This window comes from Macaca nemestrina, chromosome 5 (genome assembly GCF_043159975.1).
Source record: "Macaca nemestrina isolate mMacNem1 chromosome 5, mMacNem.hap1, whole genome shotgun sequence".
NCBI classification, from domain to species: Eukaryota; Metazoa; Chordata; class Mammalia; order Primates; family Cercopithecidae; genus Macaca; species Macaca nemestrina.
In genome coordinates, this window is record NC_092129.1 from 148,566,442 (window position 1) to 148,591,162 (window position 24,721).

Consider the following 24,721-nt stretch of genomic DNA (forward strand, 5'->3'; position numbering starts at 1 on the left):
AGTAAATAAAAGCAAACAAACAAAAATGGTAGTGTGTGTGTGGGGGGGAATATATGTGTATATGTGTGTGGAATATATGAGCATATGTGTATGTACATATATACACACTGACACATATAAATATATTTACATATATGTTTACTCACATAACTACCATTTTCAGTACTCTTCATTTCTTTAGGTAGGTCCTTTTTTTGTTTGTTTTTTTTAAGTAGGTTTTTGGGGAACAGGTGGTGTTTGGTAAGTTCTTTAGCAGTGATTTCTGAGATTATGGTGCACCCATCACCTGAGTCATGTACACTGTACCCAGTGTGTAGTCTTATATCCCTCACCCCCTCCCACCCTTTCCCCCAAGTCCTCAAAGTCCACTGTATCCTTCTTATGCCTTTGCATCCTCATGGCTTAGCTCCTACTTACAAGTGAGAACATAGGTGTTTGGTTTTCCATTTCTGAGTTACTTCACTTAGAATAATGGTCTCCAACTCCATCCAGGTTGCTGCAAATCCCATTATTTCATTCCTTTTTATGGCTGAGTAGTATTCCATGGTGTGTATATATAAATCACATTTTCTTTATCCACTCGTTGATTGATGGGCATTTGGGCTGGTTCCATATTTTGGCAATTCCAATTTGTGCTTCTATAAACATGTGTGTACAAGTGTCTTCTTTCTTTCTCTCTCTTTTTTTTTTGAGACAAGGTCTCGCTGTGTCTCGTTCTTTTGCCCAGGCTGGAGTGGAGTGCACTGGCGTGATCTCGGTTCATTGCAACCTCCACCTCTTGGGTTCAAGCGATTCTCATGCCTCAGCCTCCGAAGTAGCTGGGACTACAGGTGTGCGCCACCATGCCCAGCTAATTTTTGTAGTTTTAGTAGAGACGGGGTTTCACCATGTTGGCCAGGCTGGTCTCAAACTCCTGACCTTAGGTGATCCGTCCACCTCGGCCTCCAAAAGTGCTGGGACTACAAAGTGCTGAGCCACTGAGTCCAGCTGCAAGTGTCTTTTTTCATATAATGACTTATTTTACTCTGGGTAGATACCCAGTAGTGGGATTGCTGGATCAAATGGTAGATCTACTTTTAGTTCTTTAAGGAATCTCCACACTGTTTTCCATAGTGGTTGTACTAGTTTACATTCCCACCAGCAGTGTAAAAGTGTTCCGTTTTCACCACATCATGCCAATATCTATTGTTTTTTGTTTCTTTTTTTTTTGAGGCGGAGTCAGTCTGGCTCTGTCGCCCAGGCTGGAGTGCAGTGGCACGATCTCAGCTCACTGCAAGCTCCACCTCCCAGGTTCAAGTGATTCTCCTGCCTCAGTCTCCCAAGTAGCTGACATTACAGGGGCATACCACCACACCTGGTTAATTTTTTGTATTTTTAGTAGAGATGGGGTTTCATTGTGTTAGCCAGGGTGGTCTCAATTTCCTGACCTCATGATCCGCCCGCCTAGGCCTCCCAAAGTGCTGGGATTACAGGTGTGAGCCACCGTGCCCGGCCTGTTTTTTGATTTTTTGATTATGGCCATTCTTGCAGAGTAAGGTGGTATCACATTGTGGTTTTGATTTGCATTTCCCTGATCATTAGTGATGTTGAGCATTTTTTCTTTTTCTTTTTTTTTTTTTTTTTTGAGACGGAGTCTCGCTCTGTTGCCCAGGCTGGAATGCAGTTGGCGGATCTCAGCTCACTGCAAGCTCCGCCTCCCGGGTTTACGCCATTCTCCTGCCTCAGCCTCCCGAGTAGCTGGGACTACAGGCGCCCGCCACCTTGCCCGGCTAGTTTTTTGTAGTTTTTAGTAGAGACGGGGTTTCACCGGGTTAGCCAGGATGGTCTCGATCTGCTGACCTCGTGATCCACCCGTCTCGGCCTCCCAAAGTGCTGGGATTACAGGCTTGAGCCACCGCGCCCGGCCGAGCAATTTTTCATGTTTTTTGGTCACTTGTATATCTTTTTTTTGAGAATTGTCTATTCATGTCCTTAGCCCACTTTTTGATGGGATTGTTTTGGTTTTTTTCTTGCTGCTTTGTTTGAGTTCCTTGTAGAATCTGGATATTAGTCCTTCGTTAGATGTATAGATTGTGAAGATTTTCTCCCATTCTGTGGGTTGTCTGTTTGCTGATTATTTCTTTTGCTGTGCAGAAGCTTTTTAGTTTAATTAATCCCATCTATTTCTCTTTGCTTTTGTTGCATCTGCTTTTGGGTTCTTGGTCATGAAGTCTTTGCCTAAGCCAATGTCTAGAAGGGGTTTTCTGATGTTATCTTCTAGAATTTTTACGGTTTTAGGTCTTAGATTTACGACTTTGATCCATCTTGAGTTGGTTTTTGTAAAAGGTGAAAGATGAGGATCCAGTTTCATTCTCCTACATGTGGCTAGCCAATTATCCCAGCTCCATTTGATGAATAGGGTGTCCTTTCCCAACTTTATGTTCTTGTTTGCTTTGTCAAAGATCATATCATCGGCAGTGACAGTATGACTTCCTCTTTACCGATTTGGACGCACTTTATTTCTTTCTCTTGTCGGATCATATTTTTATTTGGTACAATTACCTTTTTGCCTGAAGAATTTCCTTTAACAGTTCTTGTAGTGCAGGTCTGCTGGTGATGATTCCTTTCAGTTTTGTATATCTGAAAACATGGTTTTCAAAAATTTTTAAATTTTATGGTTCAATTTTTATCTATTTATTTATTTTGAGACCGGGTTATGAGACTGGCTAATGTTTGTATTTTTAGTAGAGACAGGCTTTCACCATGCTGCCCAAGCTGGTCTCAAACTCCTGGGCTCAAGTGATCCACCCGCCTTGGCCTCCCAAAGTGCTGGAATTACAGGCGTGAGTCACCACGCCCAGCCTGAAAACATCTTTATTTCTTGTTTTTGACAGATTTTTTTCGCAATATTCTAGACTGAGAGTTTTTTCTTTAAGTAGTTAAAAGATGTTGCTCCACCATCTTCTCACCTGGATTGTTTCCAGTGAAATCTTATGTCATTCTTAACTTTGTTCCTCTGTGTGTAACATCTTTACCACTGGCTTTGAGCAATTTGATTACAATGTGCTTTGGCATAGTTTCTTCATGTTGCTTGTGCTTGGGTTTATCGTGCTTCCTGGGTCTGTAGGTTTATAGTCATCTTTAAGTTTGAAAAGTTTTGTGGTGTTGTTGTTTTGTTTTTTTGAGACAGAGTTTTGCTCTTGTTGCCCAGGCTGGAGTGCAATGGCATGATCTTAGCTCACAGCAACATCTGCCTCCCAGGTTCAAGCAATCCTCCTGCCTCAGCCTCCCAAGTAGCTGGGATTACAGGCATGCACCACCACGCCTGGCAAATTTTTGTATTTTTCAGTAGAGATGGGATTTCTTCATGTTGGTCAGGCTGGTCTTGAACTCCTGACCTCAGGTGATACACCTGCCTCGGCCTCCCAAAGTGCTGGGATTACAGGAGTGAGCCACCACGCCTGGCTCAAGTTTGGAAAGCTTTTGGTCATGATTTCTTCAAATATTTTTCTGTTCTTTTTTTCTTCTCCTTTTGGACCTCTAATTATCCATATATTAGGCCATTTACGGTTATCTCACAACTCACTGATCCTTTTTAAATTTTTCTTTGTTTTTTTTTAAATTTTTAAATCTTTGGGTTTCATTCTGGATAGTTTCTATTGCTATGCCCTCAGGTTCACTTGTCTTTTCTTCTGTAACATCTAACCTGCCATTAATCTTGTCCAGTGTAATTAATCCTGTCCAGTATGTTTTTTTTTAAAAAATCTGATATTGTAGTTTTCTTTTTTTTTTTTTTTTTTTTTTTTGAGACGGAGTCTCGCTCTGTCGCCCAGGCTGGAGTGCAGTGGCCAGGTCTCAGCTCACTGCAAGCTCCGCCTCCCGGGTTCACGCCATTCTCCTGCCTCAGCCTCCGGAGTAGCTGGGACTACAGGCGCCCGCCACCTCGCCCGGCTAGTTTTTTGTATTTTTAGTAGAGACGGGGTTTCACCATGTTAGCCAGGATGGTCTCGATCTCCTGACCTCGTGATCCGCCCGTCTCGGCCTCCCAAAGTGCTGGGATTACAGGCTTGAGCCACCGCGCCCGGCCTGTAGTTTTCATCTCTAGAAGATCACTGGGATATTTTTCATACATTCCTTGTCTTAAGTGTTGGGATTACAAGTGTGAGCCACTGCACCCAGCCAGGGCCCTTTTTTTTTTTTAATTTTTGAGACGGAGTTTCACTCTTGTCACCCAGGCTGGAGTGCAATGGCGTGATCTTGGTTCACTGCAACCTGTGCCTCCTGGGTTCAAGTGATTCTCCTGCCTCAGTCTCCTGAGTAGCTGGAATTACAGGCTCCCGCCACCATGACCGGTTAATTTTCGTATGTTTAGTAGAGACGGGGTTTCACCTCTTTGGCCAGGCTGGTCTCGAACTCCTGACATCAGGTGATCCACCACCTCGGCCTCCCAAAGTGCTGGGATTAGAGGCGTGAGCCACCGCGCCCGGCCACCAGGGTCCATTTTTTTTTTTTTTTTTTTTTTTGAGATGGAGTCTTGCTCTGTCACCCAGGCTGGAATGCAGTGGCCGGATCTCAGCTCACTGCAAGCTCCGCCTCCCGGGTTTACGCCGTTCTCCTGCCTCAGCCTCCCGAGTAGCTGGGACTACAGGTGCCCGCCACCTCGCCCGGCTAGTTTTTTTGTATTTTTTAGTAGAGACGGGGTTTCACCGTGTTAGCCGGGATCGTCTCTCGATCTCCTGGCCTCGTGATCCGCCCGTCTCGGCCTCCCAAAGTGCTGGGATTACAGGCTTGAGCCACCGTGCCCGGCCCCAGGGTCCATTTTTTAACGGATGTCAGATATTATAAAAGCTGGGTATTTTTGCCTTCCTATAAATCTTCTTGAGCTTCATTCTAGAAGTTAACCGAAAATAGTTCAATCCTTTCAGGTCTTGCTTTTTTGGTTTGTTCAGTGCATCCAGAACTGGAGGACACAAGGATGAGTGAGGCATTAGCTGAAGTGGGCAGACAAGTCCAGGCACTAACCACAGCAGCATGGATAAGGAGGCAGTCAAAACTCGAGCAGCGGAGCACAATGTAGTCTCAGCCCCACCCTAGCCTCCCGCTTCCTGAAATGGCAGCTGCATGAAGAGGGAAGGCAGAGCGGCAGTTTTCCTGGCTATACTTGGAGGTACTCTCATCAGATATGAAGCTTGAACACAGGAAGACACCAGGCCTCAAATGTAGCTCTGGGGCAGCTGTCAGCAGAGAGTTGTCCAAGAAGAGAGGCCCACCTGTCATCTCGTCCCACTCTGCCGTTAATGATCAGGCCAAGGGCCCTGAGAAGTCATCACACTGCTTAGGCATCAACTGACTCATCTGCAAATCGCGGTTGCTCCACCTGCCCTGCCTAGCTCACAAGGGTGTTCTCTCTTAGGAGTAAAGAAAGTAAAACCTGGCCAGGCGTGGTGGCTCACACCTATAATCCCAGCACTTTGGGAGGCTGAGGCAGGTGAATCATCTGAGGTCAGGAGTCAGAGATCAGCCTGGCCAACATGTTGAAACCCCGTCTCTACTGAAAATACAAAAATTAGCCAGGCATGGTGGTGCACACCTGTAGTCCCAGCTACTCGGGAGGCTGAGGCAGGAGAATCGCTTGAACCAGGGAGGCAGAGGTTGCAGTGAGCTGAGATCGTGCCACTGCACTCCAGCCTGGATGACAGAGCAAAACTCCATCTCAGTAGGGGTGGGGGGGAAGGAAAAGAAAGTAAAATCTTTACTGGGTCTCTGGCCCTGAGAGTGGCTTTCTCCACATACCCCTCTAAGCAATGTGACCACTGGGCCTGCTCATAGAGGGCCCTCAAGATTTGTGGTTAGAAGGCCTGAGGAACTGGACAAAAGTTGAATGTGTGGGCAGTCATAAGGGCCTAAGTTCTCAAACCCCATCACTTACCCCCAACTTGCTTGCAAGGCGTGGCAGGCCCAGCTCTGTCTGACAGAAGCCTAGGGTGAGGGGTCTCCCTACTCTCCAGACTCAAAAGCTTGAGAGCAGTAGGAGATCCAACTGGAGCTTCCAGACTCACGCATTTCTTTCAATCCTTTCCCTCCATCCTTGATTCCCCATGACAGTCAGATGGTAGTGTCTGGAGACAAGGGATCAAAGTTCCCATCTGCCCTCTGACCTCTGCACCAGACCTGCCCTCATCCAGCCTTCCCTGGAAGGGACTGAGGAAACCTGTAGCTGGACCAGACGAAGCAATTCACCCATGTTGGCACCATTGGCTGCCTCTAGCTAATAGGGTCTGGGCTCCCAGAACCTCACATCTGCCCCTAAGGGTTCCTCTGGCAAGAACAGGGTGACCTAGATCATGCCTTTTGCCCATTACCACCTGGTGATCCAGGAGGGCTTTAGCCTGGTTCAGCTGCCAGAACCTTGATGTTCTTGGGTGGTTTCCATAATCTGCCAGTCAGTTTTCCCAATCGTGTGTGATTTTGGGGGGGTAGAGGAGGGTCTGCTACAAAACCATATATATAAAAAATATATATGCATATGTATACACACACATACACGTTTGACGTAACTGTAGATTCATATATAGTTGTAAGAAATCATACAGAGAGGGCTGGGTGCGGTGGATCATGCCTGTAATCCCAGCACTTTGAGGGGCCGAGGCGGGCGGATCACGAGGTCAGGAGATTGAGACCATCCTGGCTAACACCGTGAAACCCCGTCTCTACTAAAAATACACAAAATTAGCCGGGCGTGGTGGCGGGCGCCTGTAGTCCCAGCTACTCAGGAGGCTGAGGCAGAATGGCGTGAACATGGGAGGTGGAGCTTGCAGTGAACCGAGATCGCGCCACTGCACTCCAGCCTGGGTGACAGCGTGAGACTCCATCTCAAAAAAACAAAAAAAGAAAAAAAAGAAAAAAAAATCATACAGAGAGGCCGGGTGCGGTGGCTCACGCCTGTAATCGCAGCACTTTGGGAGGCCGAGGTGGGCGAATCACCTGAGGTCAGGTGTTCGAAACTAGCCTGGCCAACATGGTGAAACCCCGTCTCTACTGAAAATACAAAAATTAGCCGGGCATGGTGGCAGGCGCCTGTAGTCCCAGCTACTTGGGAGGCTGAGGCAGGAGTATCACTTGAACCTGGGAGGCGGAGATTGCAGTGAGCCAGGATCGTGCCGCTGCACTCCAGCCTGCTTGACAGAGCAAGACTCCATCTCCTAATAATAATAATAATAATAATAATAATAATAATACAGAGAGATTGTGTACACTTTGCTTAAATTCCCCCAATGCCTGTAATCCCAGCACTTTGGCAGGCCGAGGTGGGCAGATCACGAGGTCAGGACATCGAGACCATCCTGGCTAACACAGTGAAACCTGTCTCTACTAAAAATGCAAAAAAATTAGCCGGGCCTGGTGGCAGGCGCCCCTAGTTCCAGCTACTCCCACTCCAGCCTGGGTGACAGAGCAAGACTCTGTCTCAAAAAAAAAAAAAAAAAAAAAAAAAAAAAAAAAAAATCCCAGAATGATAACGTTTTACAAAACTGTAATAATCACAACCAGAATATTGACACTGGTAAATTCCACTGGCCTTAGTCAGATTTTCCCAGTAAATGTGTGCCATTTTAATGATAAGACCACAAAAGCTTTGACCCAAGTTTACCAACTTAGCAAGTTGCCTTTGACCCAGGGGAACCTCACCCCACCGCTTCGTGTGTTCCCTAAAACCGAAAACAGGTGAACAGGAGTAACTTAAACATTTCAGGGGATATTATGTGGTAAGCTCCCTGCTCATGTCATCATTTAATCCTCACAATAGGCCGGGCACGGCTGCTCACGTCTGAAATCCCAGCACTTTGGGGGGTTGAGGCAGGCAGATCACTTGAGGTCACAAGTTCGAGACCGGCCTGGCTAACACGGTGAAACTCTGTCTCGACTAAAAATACAAAAAAAATTAGCCGGGCGTGGTGGTGCGCTATAATCCCAGCTACTGGAGAGCTGAGGCAGGAAAATCACTTGAGCCCAGGAAACGGAGGGTGCAGTGAACCAAGATCGTGCCACTGCACTCCACCCTGGGCGACAGAGCCGACTCCATCTCAAAAAAAAAAAAAAAAAAAAAAAAAAAAAAGGCGCAGAGAGGGTGGGCGTGCCAGGGCCCCCGGTAGCCCAGTCCTGCCGCACTCTACCAGTCGAGCACAGCCCGAAGGCCAGGGAACAAACACAGAAGGAGGCCGAGAGGGCCCGGAGCAGGGTCCTGCCGCGAAGGGCCTGGGCTCATCGTTAGAGTGCGGCGCGACCCTACTCTGGCTGCAACCAGACGGGTGAGTGAGGTGGTAGCCCGGGATCTCCCAGAATCCGAGCTCCTGACGCGGGAGGGCCAGGGGCCTCCGGAAAACTGCGCGCGCCCCGCCCTGCCCAATCCTGCCCCGAGCCGCCCGCTCCTCCCCCGCTGCGTAGCCCTCGGCTGCCCTCTGCCGCCGCGGGGCGGACCCTGCAAGCCCCGCTGTCCCCGCCTTCGCACCGCCCACCCCCGCCTCCGGATTGGCGGCTCCAGAAATCTCCAGGCCACCCGCTTTCCGCTACCGGATTGGCTGCGCCCAGGCGCTAAGGCCCGGCCCATTTCCCCGGGTCCTTTGATCACGCGCCTGACGGCTTTTCCGGGGCCGGGGAGCCAACCGAGGGCGTTCCTGTCGGGGCTGCAGCGGCGGGAGGTAAGGCATGGCCAGGCCGGCTGGGCTGCAGAGCGCCGGCACGGGTCCACGCCTCGGGGTGCCAGGCTTCCAGGATGTTCGGGCGCGGGGCGGCTCATCCGCGTCCCCAAACACCCCCCACCTCCGGCCTGAGCCTCCCAGCGCCGTGGGAACCACCTCCTGTCCACTGTTGCTGGCCCGCATCCTAGCAGCGGCCTGACGCCCTCCCCACCCTGGCATGCCCCCTTGGCCTGGGACGATGAGCATACGACTGGGTAAGGGCAAGCTCGATGCCCCGTGCCCTACGGACACGGGGGTAGGTCGTTCATACCTTGCCCTCTGATAGAGACTCAAGCGAACCTGGGTCGCGGACCTTGGGCCATCAGCGTGCAAACCGCCCCAGGACGATCTCTTTGCTTCTGTCGATGGGGACTGACCCTCTCCACCTCTGCCTGTCAGCCCAGGCCAGGAGGGGAGGGACCTGGGCGGAGCCCTGGGTGGAGACAAGAGGAAGGTGACATCATCTTGAAGATACAATCCAGCTTTACCCACTCGTGTCCACCCTGGCACACGAAACCGATGGGGCAGAGGGTGTTCGGGCTGTATGTCTGAGGTGACACCAGGGACAAGGGCATAGAACTCAGGCATGGAGCCCATCGCTTGAAGTGGGATTGGACCAGGATGGAAGTGGAACTCCTTCAGATGCTCCCACCTCACCCCTGGCTGCAGTGCAGGTCCCTCCTTTAGACCTCATTTATCCATTTTGCTCCACTGGACAGGTACTGGCAGCCCAATGCCCCAAAAGGGCTGGGGCAGGCACTGGAAACCTGCACTTCTTTCCCCAGAAGTTGAGACTTGTAAATGTCTCTAGCTGGGCCCCGCCCTGATATAGGGATAGGAGTTGGGCAGGACTCAGCCCTGGATCCAGGCCTTCCCTTGATCCCCTTTCCTGCCAGGATTTGCCAAGACTCACTGGAGGGTTACACCCGGTACATCTACCTGGAGGATCCCTCCTCCCAGGATTTGACCTGGGACCAGTTTTCATAGATCTCCAGCTCTGGGGGAGGGATCCAGAGTCTGGATGTCACCTGGGTGCAACTGATAACCTCCCTTCCTCCTCCCCAGGGAGCCCAGTGGAGGCGCCCTCCCGAAGTGCCACTGCCCATGCTGACCAACCACCCAGCCCTCCGGCTGCTGATGTCATGAGTAACACCACTGTACCCAATGCCCCCCAGGCCAACAGCGACTCCATGGTGGGCTATGTGTTGGGGCCCTTCTTCCTCATCACCCTGGTCGGGGTGGTGGTGGCTGTGGTAAGGAGCCCTCATATACACACACAGACACCCACAGCTTTGCTAAGGCAGGGGCTGGGTGGGCCTGGTCCAGTCTGCACAGAGTCCCCACTGTCCTGTTGAGGGAGTGAAGGGTGTGGAGGTGGGCCTCTCTCTGCTTGTGGGCCTTCCCGGGCTCAGCAGCCCCCACAGTGCTGTGTCTCTGTTGCAGGTGATGTATGTACAGAAGAAAAAGCGGTGAGTGTCCCTGTCTCCCCACCTGCCCTATCCCCACACCCATTCTGAAATTCCTGCTCATAGGCTCTGAGTTTTCTGTAAGAAAGAAGCCATCCTGATACAAGCCTGAATTTTGTTTTCCTTGCCCCAGCCTGAGGTTACTCACTGGGGAAAGTCCCTTTGTAGAATCAGGGTTGTATTCTTGGAACTATAGTGTGTCCCAAAAGGCACCCACTGGAAGTGCCCCTGCCTGGGAGAGGGAGGCGAGATGGGGCAGCCAGGTGTTTGATGAGGGTTGGGGGGCCTCCTAGGCTGAGTCCCCTCCCCTGCTCCCCAGGGTGGACCGACTGCGCCATCACCTGCTCCCCATGTACAGCTATGACCCAGCCGAGGAACTGCATGAGGCTGAGCAGGAGCTGCTCTCTGACATGGGAGACCCCAAGGTGAGCACTTGGGCGCCAGGGGGAGAATGAGGCAAGGTGGGGGTTAGCCCTGTTCCCAGCCATACTCGTCCACACTGAAACCAGAGCCTGGTTCTGCTTACTTGGGCTGTAACTGAGTGCTGCAGACTCCCAGGGAACACAGCCCAGCCTTGTGGTGTGGTCTCTTGCCCGACAGGTGGTACATGGCTGGCAGAGTGGCTACCAGCACAAGCGGATGCCGCTGCTGGATGTCAAGACGTGACCTGACCCCCTTGCCCCACCCTTCAGAGCCTGCCGTCCTGGACTGCCTGGGGCCCTGCCGTCAGCCTGCTTCCCCTGGCTCCCCCTGCTGGGTGCTGGGTCTCCATTTCTCCCTCCACCCACCCTCAGCATCTGCTTCCCACGCCCTCACCATCACCTCACTGCCCCCAGGCCTTCTGCCCTTTGTGGGTGTCGAGCTCACTGCCCACCCACAGGCACTCATGGGAGGTTTTCCTTCTGGGATGGGGGCGGCTGGGAGACACCTTTGCTTTCTCTAGCCCTCCTGGGCTTGGCTTGGGCATAAATCCCCAGGAGGGCTTTGGAGTTGTTTCCATGGTGATGGGGCCAGATGTATAGTATTCAGTATATATTTTGTAAATAAAACGTTTTGTGGCTAGGGGTTTTGTTGATTTCATCAAGAAGCTTAAAATGACCTTCCTCTGAGGTGATTCCAGTGCTGTTTCCCCTCCCTTCCCACAGCCTGAAGGACAGGGCCAGAACCCAAGTGTCACCTACCCTACCTGCCCCAGGCTTTAGGGGCACACACCACAGTAGACTCCAGTCCAGAAAAGGATATTTTTTTTATTCAAGTAACTGCAAATAGGAAACCAGAGGGGGAGCCCCAGGCTGGGACAAATCACGGCTACCCCTCCCCAACAGAACAGGGGGAGGAGGCGGCCCCTACACCCTTTATGGTCGATTTGGGCCCCCTTGCTCACTCTGCTGCAGCATCCTAGGGGCAGGGCCCCACCTTCCCTGGGACTGGGGTAGTCGGTCACCCAGCCTGCCATGCCCCAGCCCCTCTTCCCCACAAAGAGTATCTTGGGGGAGGGGATCGTGGGCAGAACAGGAGGCAATGAGGATGAACATTTGGCGCTGGTAGCAGCAGCAATGACGGATGTCGAAGAATGGAACATTGAACAAAAAACAACACAACTGTCCAGAGGTAGTTTGTGAACAGAGGAAAAATGGAACCAGAACCTTGGGGGGCAGGGAGGAGCAGGAGGGGGGTTGGGAGAGGGCAGGGTGAGCTCCTTGTTATTGGTGCCCCATCTGAGGAGGGGGAAATGGCTGAGTGGCGGAAGCAAAGTAGGGTGAGGGGAGCAGCCCCAGCCCACCTCAGGTGACAGCCACAGGGCTCGTGGGCCTCACCTGGACAATAAGCGACTGCATCTCCATCACCACCACATGTACTCAGATCCCAGGTGGAGGGCAAGGGGGCTGTGGCCACAGTGAAGCGGGAGTAAGGACACACCCCTCCTGCCTTCCTGGAGCCAAAGGGGGCTGCCCAACCTAGTGCAGGGACTAGGGAAGGTGGGGAAGGATGAAAAGTGTGAGCCCCATGTGATGACAAAGACAGTTTGGCTGGGGGAATCCTGGGGCCAGCACCCCCTCCACTGGCCACACCTGCTGCTGCCAGGGCAGTGGAGTAGGGCGGGCCAGGATGAGATGGGGCTTGGGCCCCTTTTAAGGCCAGGGGAACCCTCCCAGGTCCCACTACAGGAAGCCAGAGGGAACAGTGAAGGAGCAGAGAGAGCGCCCCCAAACCAAAAGCCCAGAGAGCAATGTCCCCACCACCAAGGGAGTGGGGACGCAGCAGGTGCAGGGTGCGGCTAAGTGGGATGTTAGCCTTGTCCAGGAGGGCATGTGTGTATGCGTGGGTGGGCGGGGGTAGCTGGGAACTGAGGCCAGGGGAAAACTGCTCCCCACTCAGCCCATGGGAGCCCTGCAGCGGCTGGTGTGCTGTGTAGTGTGGTGGTGAGGGCACAGGTGGAAGATGGGGGTGGCGGCCAGAGTCGGTGGTGATGGTGGGTCTGGGGAAGGGGCGGGGGCGGTGGGAGCGGAGCAAAGCTGTCCAGTCCCAGAAGGAAGCTGCTCCTCCAGTGAGGGGCAGGCGGCACGCATGGGTCACTGCTCCTCCTCCGAGGATTCCTGCGAGATGCCCTCCTCTTCCTCCTTCTCCTGCGAGGTGGGCAGTTGTTGGTGTGAGCTCTGGCCTGGCCCCCCTCTCCCACCCCCAGAGGCTGGCCCCCACCCGCTCCCTGCACTCCCTGGCTCTCCTGAAGAGGGATGAGTCAGGGCTGAGTGTGTGGGTGACTCAGCAACCTCCACGGCCAGGCTTCATTCATAAAAAGAATTTAAAAGGAGGAAAAAACCCCACACACATGCTGTTGTCACCCAGAGCCAGAAGCCAAGCCCCCTTGGCCCCCAAGCCCATGGAGCACAGGAGGGCAGAGCTCAGGGCAGCACTGAGCTTCAGGACGTGACTGGCTCCCTAGGGGAGAAGAGGTGGGGAGGAGGTGGCTGGGGGAGGAAATGGGAAGGGGTGGCTGGAAGGTACATGAGCCCTCTGGTGGGTGCAGGGGAACCAGGTCCTTGGCCCACAGGGGCAGATGCTGCGCTGTGGTGCCCTGGCCCTCGGGAGTGGCCGAGGGCTGACCCCAGGCCGGGGTGGGGAGGAAGGGGAAGTGTGTGCCGCCGGGGCTCACTCACTGGGCGGGAATGTCGGGACACCACACGGGGCTACAGCCCCCGTGCCAGGCACAAACTCCAAAACAACTTGTTTCCTGTTACTCACTCTTGGGGCCTGGCCAGCAGCACCCCCTACCCCCCTCCACCCCAGCAGTGGCTCAGCTCGAGGAATGACAGCTTCAGGGATTTGAGGGGGCAGGATGGGGGTAAGAGAAGGCCAGGAGCTGGAAGGCTGGGGTGACCCTAACTGCAGTGGCCCCCTAGAGGCAGCCTCCTGACTCAGCCCACCGAGCCTTTCCACCAGCTGTTTGAGGGCCCAGAAGTGGATGGTGCCCTTCAGTGCAGTGTGGTGGGTCACATCAGAACTCCAGCACTGACCCCTACCAGGGCCCAGCTCCTTCACTGTTTCTCTTCTCCAGAGGATGATAGGAAGAACAAACCTTGCCCCTGTGGCTTCCTTTCCTCATCTCTAATTGAGGGGGACACAGGCTAGATGACTTCCCAGATTTCCCCCAGAAGTTCTGAGGATTCTAGGAGCAGGAGAGGGACCTCCCACACAACTAGGGCAGGGCAGGGGGATGTGGTCTGGTTTGTACCTGGGACTCCTCACTTCTCATGGGCACAGCCCAGGCCAGGCACCCTCCCCGCTCTGGACTTCTATAAAATCTGATGTCCCAGCAGGTCAGGGACAGCCTTTCCATAGGGGGTGCATAGCATTAGGTACTATGTACTCTTAACACCCTCACTCAAAGAGCCCACGAGGTAAGCAGCAGTCTGCTTCTTCACCTACCAGTTTTTTGGGTCTGCCCCTTGGTTTCCTTCCTGGAGTTGTGGTGGTTTTCTAGAGGGTTAGAGAAAATATCTCCTAAGTCCAAAATGCTCAACAGTGCTCACCTGATGCCCAATGGTGAGGGAGGGGCAGACCTACCTGCCTGTTCAGGGCGGCCCAACACTCTCACCCAACAGGCCCACCCAAGTCCAGCTAGCGATGACTGGCCAGCCACATTTGCCCCCTCAACATACACACACGCCCCCTACTCCCATCTCCACCCATGACTCAGAGGATATGAGTCGTGTCTTAGAAAAAATAAAATAAAAAACAAAACAACTTTTCTGAAAGGCTGATGCCACTGTGAATCTGGCCTTTGCTGCCTGTCCCCACCCCTTCAGGCTCCAGGGGACCCCAAGAGGAGAAGGTAACATTCTCAGCCCAGGGGCTGGCAGGGACCCTCCACTCTCCCCACTCCGCCTTTCTCTAGATCAGGAAAGCCGTGGGACTTCTGACCTCATCTCCGCATTGTCCTGGGCAGGACCAACCTCACAGAAGTGAGACCTTAGTCACTGCCCCACTCTCCCCAATTAGCAAAGACTCATTGCCACCCCTGTACCAGGGAAGGGGGTGCACAACTGGGATGACTGAGCCCCTTCCCAGACCTCCCCACAGCCGTGGCCATGGGGCCAACAAGGGGATCCTCTGCTGGTCATCCACCCAGGGCTGGTCCCATCTCAAGTCTCACCCGGGTCTTGGCAGCACCCTTGTTTTTGCTTCCCTTTGGTCGGCCCCGAGGTCTCTTAGGTGTTGGCACTTCGCTGGGCTCCTTCTGTAAAGACAGAGAGGATAGTCAGGGACAGTCACTACCTGTGTTTCCATCCCCTTAGAAGACACAGCCCTCTGCCTCCTCAACAAGGTTAAGTCAGCAAGAACCAAGAACCACCTCTGACCCAGGAATCCCTTCAGGATCCAAAGCTCCAGTTTGAGCATCTTTGCAAAGTGCCTCCCATCCCTCCCCTTGCCTCCCTGCGGATTTCTAAGACGCAAAATGACAAGAGCCCAGAAGACCCCTAGGAAAAGCATTCTGGGGACAGAAAGATACTGTTAGGTGGCTCTGCCCAAGTGTCAGTTCTGACACTGATCTTGGGCAGGATACGTAATGCTGGAGCCTCAGTTTCCTCATCTATAAATGGTAAAGACTTCCTTCGCAGGGTTGTCATGGAGATTAAATGGGTAATGTATGGTTATCTAGCACCGTCCCGTGATCACTGCCCACCCTCTCAGATGACCTATGCTGGACACACACTCCCTGCCTGCACTTACAAACCTGGAGCCCATCCAGGCTGCCCCCAGAGAAGGGGAATTACAGCCGGACTCCAGAGATCCCTGCCATCATTCCCACTGAAATTTTAATAAGCCCTAAATAGAATAAAAAGCTGCTGCATAATGCATAGAAGGTACACGGTGAAGGTGCGCCAGCTACTGTTTCCTAGGGGGCTGCCCATGGCCTGTCTATAACCAGGATCCAGTAATCCAGCACCCCTCTTGACACCTCCCACTGACCACGGCTAACAGCTGGGATAGGAGGGGAGGCTGAGGGAGCTAGGCTAAGAGGACAAATGATCCCACCCCAGGCTCTAAAGGTGGCTGCCGAATTCCAACACAGCAGACACATCACAGCTCGTGTCTCCCTAGGCCCAGGTCAGCACAGACCACTCTCCACCTTATGGACAGGGAAAACCTACAGGTGAACAACCTACATCATGTTTAAAGGGCAAAGGTCAACCTCAACTCCTCTTACCTCCTCCCCAGGGAAGGGAAGTAACTGGGCTTCACCAACAGCCACCCCTCACTTGGGTGACAGCTGCCTCTGTAAGAGGCCAATACGGCCCCCCCACCAGCCCAAGTGGCCATGCTCCCTAGGGTGCCCCACAGTGCCAGGCTGGCAGCCTCATCCTTCTATGAGGACCTTGTGGGGAGAGCAGCACCAGGGTTCTGAGGGTCACTGACACAAACTCCCCAACATTTTGACTTCTTGGGCTTCAATTTCCATCCACAGTGCCAGGGGCAATGCCCATTCCAGAACTACTCATAACATGGCCTGTGCATGAACAGGTGCAGGCCCACGCAGGTACCTGTTTCTCACCTGGGATGAGGAAGTACAAGAATCAACCATAAGTACTCAGAAACTTTACAGCAAATTGACAAAAATCATTTTACGTGCACTGAAACTAATTATTAAAAACCCTGAGCTTCTGTGTGTTTTTATTTTTGTTCATTCATCTTTTTTATTTATTTTTTTTGAGACAGAGTCTCGCTCTGTCGCCCAGGCTGGAGTGCAGTGGCATGATCTCGGCTCACTGCAAGCTCCACCTCCCAGGTTCAAGGCCATTCTCCTGCCTCAGCCTCCAGAGTAGCTGGGACTACTGGTGCCCGACACCAGGCCTGGCTAATTTTTTGTATTTTCAGTAGAGACGGGGTTTCACTGTGTTAGCCAGGATGGTCTCAATCTACCTAGTAATCCGCCCACCTCTGCCTCCCAAAGTGCTGGAATTACAGGCGTGAGCCACCGCATCCGGCTGTTCATTCATCTTTACTACATTTTAAAATCACCGGTCCACAGTGGACTGGAAATTAAGAAAAAGGTGAATGTTTTAAGCAAGCACTGGGTACATGACCTCTGGGGTGCTTTAGGTTTGACTTTCTGCCATTGGCTTCAGAATTCATCTTTAATTCCTCGGCCCCCCGTTCTCTCCTGGTGGTCTCTAGAGATCTGAGCAGAGCTGCAAGTGCGGCAGGAGTACACACAGGTGGGAGGACACACCCACATGCTTACTGCACAGAATTATTCTGCACCCTCCATGCATGTTCTCACCTGCTGAATGAAACTCCAGGCACCTCCCTAGCCCCAAAGGGTAAACCGAGTGAAGGAAAGGTTTGGACACCCACCTGACTCCCTACCAGCGCTGTCCCGGGACTCACCGGAGGCTGCTTGCGCGGCCTGCCCCGGCCCCGCTTCTCAGTGCCGTCCTTTTCCTGCTTGGAGGCCAAGGGCTGGCTGGACTTCGAGCTCGACTCGCTCATCTTCCCTTCTCTAAGGAGCAGGTGGAAGAGTGATGGCTGGGATGCTGGGAAACAGAAAAGTGCTTTTAGACAAACATCTCACTTCAGCCACTTTCTACCTCCTCATCACCCATACCCTTCAAGGCACACTGCAGAAAACTGTGCTCCCAGGGGCCCCGAGGCCTCCTACTCTGCCCAGGATGGAGGGGTTTGCCCACCCCCAGATGCTGCCAAGGGCGGGGAAGGGCCGTTGGCCCTAATCAGCTCCTTATCTATCTCCTGTTAAGAAGGGCTCTTTGTTGTCCTGCCTTAACACCGCCCCAATGGAGCAGGGTGGGGGGGTCCCAGGAGGTACAGCCAGCCCAGACCTAGCTACGTGGGTGAGGCCGCCCTGGGACAAAGGTGTGGGGAGGTGGGGTCTGACATATTGCCAGCATCCCCTCCTTCTGTAGCCAACTGCTGCCCTTTGCCTTTAAGAGAAAACCCAGGCCGGGCGCGGTGGCTCAAGCCTGTAATCCCAGCACTTTGGGAGGCCGAGACGGGCGGATCACGAGGTCAGGAGATCGAGACCATCCTGGCTAACACAGTGAAACCCCGTCTCTACTAAAAATACAAAAAAAACTTAGCCGGGCGAGGTGGCAGGCGCCTGTACTCCCAGCTACTCGGGAGGCTGAGGCAGGAGAATGGCGTGAACCCGGGAGGCAGAGCTTGCAGTGAGCTGAGATCCGGCCACTGCACTCCAGCCTGGGTGACAGAGCGAGACTCCGTCTCAAAAAAAAAAAAAAGAGAAAACCCAGTCTACGCAGTTCAGTGGGGACTAGGGAAAAAATGGAAAGAATGAGACCTTGCGATCTGGCAGCTACGGACATTGATCCCCTGCCCACCTCACTGACAATATTGCCTATCTGGCAAGGTCCAAGACTCAGGACCGAAAAGAGCCAATCACATAGCTAGGGGGTGCCCACCCATCAGCTCTCTTCTCTGTTCTCACCCAGGGTAAATCCCTGGACGATTCAAAGATTGGTATAATTGAGGGAGGGAGGAGATGGTTGAAGCTACAGTGTGGGTGAGGTGGTGGAGGAAAGGGAGCCCAAAGCCAAAGACCATCCTCTTTCCCCTTACCCCTTCTCTGCCCAACTGGAGTCAGATGGGACTTTGTCAGATGGGCAGGGAATTCTCCCAACTGAAATGCACCGTCTAACAGACCCTAGCTGGCCCCCTGGCAGGGCTCATCCTAAAAGCTTCTTAGTTATTTTCTAGCATCTTCCTTCTTCTTAAGGGTCTGTTGGGGTTTAATTAACCCTATCAATTTTTAGTTTTCCTAAAACTTCCCATTGGAAGGATGGCCTGCAACCAGTATTTTGAACACCCTGTACTACAGGCTTAGAAACGACAGTTCTCCACATCTTCATCCTAGTTCTTATCATCCACAGGCTACAGATAGATGAGACGCCGGAGGCCTAGGCTACACATTTTTCCAGTAACCAATCCCTGCCTGCCCACGGTAAGGGGTGGGCCCAAGCGGCTCCACTTCTGAAACCCTCTCAATCTGTAAGATCAAGGTAATTATAAGGTACCTGCCTGAACTACTCCTGACTGCTTCAAGGATCAAACTAGGTAATAGTTTAGAAAAACTTAAAATAATGGAAAGAAATCTTCACTCTAACCAAAATAAGAACTAGACCATTTGAAAATGATTTATGGGCCAGGTGAGGTGACTCATGCCTGTAATCCTAGCACTTTGGGATGCCAAGGCAGGAGGACTGCTTGAGGTCAGGAGTTCGAGACCAGCCTGGACAATACGGTGGGACCCCCCCGTGTCTAATTTAAAAGAAAAAAAAAAAAAAGTTTTTACCCCAATGAGAGGAAAAAAACGTTTTTCCAAACTTGTGATTTCTGGAGGGCCCAGGACCTCCATTCTCAAGCATCAAGAGACCCTCCAGACAGCGGGACTTTGCTAATTATTCTATCTTATAATGTTTCAGACTTGGAGACCCTTTTAAACAAGGTGGTTGGTGATTTATCCTGCTCCATCATTAGTGGCTTGGCCTGCTATGCAATTACAGGCAATGATTAGAATCTTATATTACACCACAGGTCCCCCTTCAAACTAAACATCAAAATTAATCAACTAAACGAGTGCTGACCTCATATAAGGTCTGCCCGAGGCCCCCTCATCGAGGGGGTTCCAGTTGGGCGAAGCCAGTACGGAATCCCAGAGAGCCTGGCCCGGCCTGCCTAGAGATCTTGGCGGGTCTCCCTGGAAGCTCTCATACCATCTGGTGCCTCCCCCACCTCTTGCTGCTGGGGACCCTTTAATCCCCCTCAGCCAACCCCCCACGAACTAAACGAAGGCCCGAGGCCCTTTCCAGTGAGGCCAAGAAACGCTCGTCTCTTCCACCTGTTTCGGAACATCAGAGGCCTGTCTTGTAGGAACTACATTTAGGGCCTAACCCCAATCCCTCACTTTGTAATAAGCCCGCTTGGGCCTGAAGCCTGTCTCCTCCATACGCTGGCTCCTCGAATACTTAAGGACTCTGCAGCAAAAGCCCTAGGAAATTATCTTGGGGGTTCCCTTATTTTCTTCCCCGTCCCCCGTAAAATGGTGGCCCAGAGAAGCCTGATGAGTTGCCGAAGGTCACACAGCAAGTTGGCGAGCAGGAAAAAGTAGGTTCCCGGAGACCCTTTCAACCCGCCACTTTGCCTACCCGCCTAGCGGCTACGGCTAAGCCCCCGAGGCATCAGGCTCCAGACCCGGCCCCAGGGTGACTCTGCAAGTGTCTGCGCCTGGCCGTTGCAGGCCGGCCGGCGGGACTAGGGGCCAGGGCGCGCGGGGGGAGGGGCGCAGGCCGCTCCTGCAGGCGCGGGAAAGCAGCGCACCCCGACCGCATGCACCGCCACGCGGGTGCACCCGGCCCCACTTCCTGCCAGAGGGGGCACCCAAGCCCGCCTTGGGGCAGGAAACCTGGCGCGCGCGGGAGCGGGGGAGAGGAAGAAAGCCCCCTCCCTCCGTCCCCTCCCCGCAAAATAAAGCCCCAGAAGAAAATAAAATAGAAACGGGGAGTCAAAGGGACTAGTTCCAACAGAGCCCAGCAAAGCAGCGAAACCAGTTTGTGGGGGCGGAGGGCAGGCCCGGCCCCTGGGGCTGAAGAGGCGCAGGCCAGGCCAGAGGTGGGGTCGGGGTGAAGAAGCCCCAAACCCAGGCCCGCGCTCCGGCCTCATCTGCGGAGGGGGCGCGAGAGAAAGGCCGAGAGGGCGTAGGGCCGAATTTCGGGGTTCCTCCCCATCCCCCTCACTTCCAGAACTTCCCTGGGCTGCGGGGGGCGCCCGACCCCCCACTCTCCCGCCGCGCCGCAGCCCGTGTCTCTCCTCGCCCCTCACCCGGGCCCGGGCTCGGGCTCCGGCGGGAGCGGCCGCCGCGCGAGGTGCGCCGGGCTCCTCCGGGCTCCGCCGGGTGCACAACTCGCGCTCGCCGCAGCTGCGCGCCCCCTCCCCCACCGCGCGCCTTTCCCGGGTCCCCGCCCCCCGCAGGGCGCCCGCGGCGAGGGGGAAGGGGTGCGGGCGTCCTCCCCGCGCCGCCGGGCCCCGCCGCCCGCCCCCGCGCCGCGCGGCCCTCCCCCGCCGCCGGCTCGCACCGCCCCGGCCTGGGAATAAAGCCGGCGGCGCGCGCTGCAGCCCCGGGCGGCTCGCAGGAGGGGCGGCGTGCGGGCGGGGGCGCGGGCGCCCCCCTCCGCCGCCGCCGCCGCGGGCCCCGGGGACGACTCACCGCGAGCTCGGCCGCCGGCCTGCGGTGCGCGCTCCGGGTTGCCGGGAGCGGCGGTGCTGGGCGCTGAGGACCGGCCTGGCTCCGCCGCGGCCGCCGCTGGTAGCAAATGCGGATCTGAAACCGGGAGAGAGAGCAGAGGCGCTCAGAGACCGCCGCCGCCGCGTGCTCGCCGCCCAGGCCCCCGCGGGGTATTTATGTGTCACAGCCAGGCGGGGGGACAAAAATATTCCCCCTCCCCCGAAGGATGGCGAGGGGCAGGAAGCTGGGCACGGCCCGTGCGCGGCCTCAATAAATAAATAATTTAATTAAATTATAGATATAAAAAAAAGAAGCCACCGGAGCGGCCGCGAACTCACGCCTTCTTGGAGCCGCGCCAGCGCCAGAAATAGCCCCGGCTCGGAGTCCCAATTAGAGGAGCGCAGCACCGGCTCAGGGGAGCTTAAAAAGAGCGACCCAGGGGCAGGGGGGACGGGCCCGCCCGCGCCAGCCGTGTCACTCAGGGGGCGGGGCCATGCAAATGAGCCCGGGGATTTAAAAGGGCGGCCGCCCGCCAGCCGCCGCTGCCGCGCGGGTGGGTGCTGACGGCGGGGAGGGGCGTGTGGGAGGCCTGGGCTGCGAACTCGAGTCGACCGCCCACTCCTCGCAGTCCCGGACGGAGGAGGTGTGGGAAGGCACGCACAGAGGAGTCACGAAGGAGCTTCTCGCGGGGGGTGGTGACGGGTGGCGGTATCCTTCCTCCCTGGTACAGTGGTCCCAGGGAGAGTCACCTCTAGGGGCTTCCTGGGCGTGTGGGCCAGGCCCCCCCCAGGGTGTGCGGGGGTGGACGGGGGTCCACGCGGGCCGAGGGGGTGAAGAGAAACGCGCTCGTTAGAGAGTTCCGCGGCCTACACGCCGCCCCCTCACTGAAATAGAGGGCTGGTAGATTTCCCCTGGGCGGACAGGTGTCAGCATGTGCCTTTCAGTGTCAACCCGCGTGTGGTTGATTGGTGAGATACAAGTCTTGTGAAATTCAAACGTGAAACTTGTGAAATCCAAAGTGTTTTATTAATGGCCACCAGCGAGCCATGATCAAGGTGGAGCCTTCCAGCGAAACCAACGATTGGCTCGTTGGCAGGTACACCCAAGGGAAGCTTCATGCCTTGAGGTGACTTAGATGGTGTTCTGGAGATACGCAGGCCCACTTGGGGACCTGGGCCCTTACGCTGGGACTGTAAATAAAAATAAAACGTGGGCCAGAGGTCGCCTGGAAGCGCTTTGAGGGCAGGGGCCGAGCACGCAGGCCATCTCCGCCACGCCTGGCCCGCCTGGCGCCCGGCTTAACAAAGACTTGTTGCACCGAGCGAGAAGGAAGCCAAAGGGGAAGATGGCGGGGAGGGCGGTGGGGGAGGAAAGGGCGCAGGCGGAGAGGCGCGCCCTGCAGGCCGGCCCGGGGCCTTCTCGGGCGCACCTCCCGCGCCCGGTCCCCGAGGCGGCCTTCCACACCTCCTGTGATGCAGGGAATTGAAATGCGCTCCAGTGACACACGGCTGTGACTCATGTTTTTCTCTGCTCCCCTTCTTCCCGGTCAGCCGAGGCCCTGGCCCAGCCCCCTCCTCAGGGGGCGAGTCGGCGGTGGAGGGGACGCAGGAAAGCCCTGGGCCCGGCGCGGAGGCGGGGTGGGGAGCGGCGGGCTGGGCCTCGCAGTTGCAGGAATGTGGCAGGAATGTTTCCGGTGGGGGTGGGGAGCGGGCGGGGGGTGGGCCCAGCCCCCACCCGTGCGGCGGGAAGCGCTCGGGGCCCGGGCAGCACGTGCTTGGCCGGGTGGGGGCGGGGGCGCCTGGGCGGGAAGGCGCCAGGGGCTGGGAGCGCGGGTTCAAAGGGGAGGGCGCGGGCCTGGGGCCGGCCCGGCCTAGGGGTGGGCCCGGAGGCCGCCCTCTGCGCGCCGGCTCCCCGCCCCGCGTCCAGGTGAAACGCAGTTCCTGAGAAGTCCCGGGGCCGCCCCTGGAGGGGAGAGGAAGTCACCAAAGGGCGGCCCGAGGGGAGGGGAGGAGAGGGCGGCGGGGCCCGCGAAGGAGGCTGGGGGAGGGGCGACCTGCCCCTTTGTCTGGCGGGCGGGTGGGTGGGGGTGGGGCCGGTGGATCGCGCCGCTCCCTCCATCTTTGTGCCTTGGGCCCCGAGCCCACGCTTAGTAGGCCGTGAGTGGTGGTGGCTGGAGGGCGTTCGGTTTCGAGCGCGGGAACCTCTGCGGCGTGGCGTGGAGGCGCGATCCCTCAGCCTCCAGCACCCCCTCCCAGGTCACAGGCTCCCCGCCAGCACCCTGGGACCCAGGTCTGGGCTCGGGCTGTCCCCAAAAGCCGCGCGCCTCTCCACTTCGCGCTCTCCAAGGCCGCGGAGGCTGCTAGGCCCGGCCCCGGGTTGGCGGCCTGGCGGCTGGGGAGGTGCGGAGAGGGTCCTGTCGGTCCCCTCTCTCGGGTACATCTCTCCCGTCCGTGTGGGACGCGCGGCCGCCCTTGGGACGGGGAGGGGAGAGGGACTTCCGCCTCGAGTGGGCTGTGGGAAAACTTGGCCAACTTTTTGGCCCACTTCTAGCAAGGCGACTCGATCTTGTTTTTCCTACTCTTATTTTCCCCTCGGCCTGATTTCCTCAGCGACTTGTTTTTTACCTTGTATTGTGTGTATTTTTGTAAGCCACCTCAAACCCTCTCTGGAAGGAGGCAGGTATAAATAAATTCGTAGGCAAATAAATATAGTAGCTTGTTCCCCTCCAGGATTACCCACACCCTTGAAATCCAAATAACTCGACTCACTGACCCCCACCTCCACGCTTTCTGGATTGTAAATGCCCTGAGTTCACTGCCTTGCCTTTCTTTTCCCTTTGAATAAGTCTTAAGCAGAGGAGCGAGTGGTAGGGATAAAAAGATGAGTAGGATCTAGTCCTTGTCCCAGCGAATTTCACGTCTAGAGAAACCAGAATCAAGCCTGCACTGGAGAAAACTGAATAGCAGTACAGGAGATGCCATGTTAGGAAACATTTCATTCAGTAGTTATTGAGAACCTACTGTGTAGCAGGAACTGGGCCCAGTTCTTGGGGTACAATCAGTGAACAAAGTCCCCCGCACTCTTGAAACTTGGACCAAGGGGTCAGGCGCTTAAAGACTTAGAAGGAACTACAGGAGGAGAGGATGGGAGCCCAGGGTGGTCAGGGAAGTCCTGGAGGAGACGGGCTTGAGCAGGCCTTCATGAGACTTGGATAGTTGGGTGGCTGAGGAGTTGGGGACAGGGCAGGCAGGAAGAGGGAGCTATTCCAGGCCAAGGACCTGGTCAAGGCCTGGAGGATTGAGGGGTTGGTCGATACCAGAACCTGTCTTCCTGACAGGAAGCATTTTCGGTTGTTGGAGTCAGCCTGTACAGTTTCCTCAAGGACGACCCAGTGAGCTTCAGTGAACCCAACAGGAATGTCCAGGGAATGGGGAGTTCGAGTCAACTTTACATACATTGGGACGCTGACTCTTAAGCTCATTTTCTAGTTGAGTAGGTGAAAAAACTAGTGTGCATGTTTCCATTTAGTTCTATTAAGTATTTGGCTTGATGCATTTTCACAAAGTGAACACTTTGTGTCACCAGCATGCAGACCAATAAATACAACATCTCCAGTACCCCTATGTAACCACCATCCCAACCTTAAGCAGCGTTTCATTTCACCTGTTTGTGCACACGTAGAGATATGGAGTCTTATATTTTGTATTCTCCTGGGTTAGTTTCCTTGCTCACCCTTATGTCTGTGAGGTTCATCCATGCTACTGTGTGTGGCTGCAGAATGTTCA

The 24,721-nt window shown here is 54.9% G+C and overlaps 2 protein-coding genes and 1 long non-coding RNA gene across 17 annotated transcripts in view; 1 reads left to right on the top strand and 2 right to left on the bottom strand.

The window, feature by feature from the left end:
• The window catches only part of LOC112425310 (uncharacterized), a 42,715-nt gene extending 33,328 nt beyond the window's left edge, over positions 1-9,387 (bottom strand). For both annotated transcript variants that reach the window (XR_003016378.2, XR_011623805.1), the window contains exon 1: positions 8,986-9,387. This is a non-coding gene — a long non-coding RNA (uncharacterized lncRNA). The remainder of the gene's footprint in view (positions 1-8,985) is intronic.
• SMIM29 (small integral membrane protein 29) lies at positions 8,139-11,242 on the top strand. 5 transcript variants are annotated; one of them, XM_071097180.1, is made up of 5 exons: positions 8,139-8,285; positions 9,780-9,967; positions 10,158-10,183; positions 10,500-10,605; positions 10,781-10,989. In XM_071097180.1, exons 2-5 carry the CDS (start codon positions 9,857-9,859, stop codon positions 10,844-10,846), a joined length of 309 nt encoding a protein of 102 aa, XP_070953281.1. In that variant the 5' UTR covers positions 8,139-8,285; positions 9,780-9,856; the 3' UTR covers positions 10,847-10,989. The 5 variants fall into 5 exon arrangements, with proteins under 5 accessions (XP_070953281.1, XP_011727457.2, XP_011727459.2 ...); XM_011729155.2 differs by lacking the exon at positions 8,139-8,285 and adding an exon at positions 8,549-8,675 and having other exon boundaries at positions 10,781-11,242; XM_011729157.3 differs by lacking the exon at positions 8,139-8,285 and adding an exon at positions 8,549-8,675 and having other exon boundaries at positions 9,780-9,907; positions 10,781-11,242.
• Positions 11,243-11,397: 155 nt separating this feature from the next.
• Positions 11,398-21,428, bottom strand: LOC105474477 (high mobility group AT-hook 1). Of its 10 annotated transcripts, none has more exons than XM_011729150.2 (6): positions 21,275-21,428; positions 20,919-21,032; positions 17,072-17,217; positions 14,835-14,918; positions 14,108-14,158; positions 11,398-12,807 (listed from the first exon to the last, which is right to left on the bottom strand). In XM_011729150.2, the coding sequence occupies exons 3-6, from the start codon at positions 17,171-17,173 to the stop codon at positions 12,754-12,756; spliced, it is 291 nt and encodes a 96-aa protein (XP_011727452.1). In that variant the 5' UTR covers positions 17,174-17,217; positions 20,919-21,032; positions 21,275-21,428; the 3' UTR covers positions 11,398-12,753. The 10 variants fall into 10 exon arrangements, with proteins under 10 accessions (XP_011727452.1, XP_011727448.1, XP_011727453.1 ...); XM_011729146.2 differs by having other exon boundaries at positions 17,039-17,217; XM_011729151.2 differs by lacking the exon at positions 20,919-21,032 and having other exon boundaries at positions 21,275-21,414.
• Between the last annotated feature and the right edge of the window lie 3,293 nt (positions 21,429-24,721).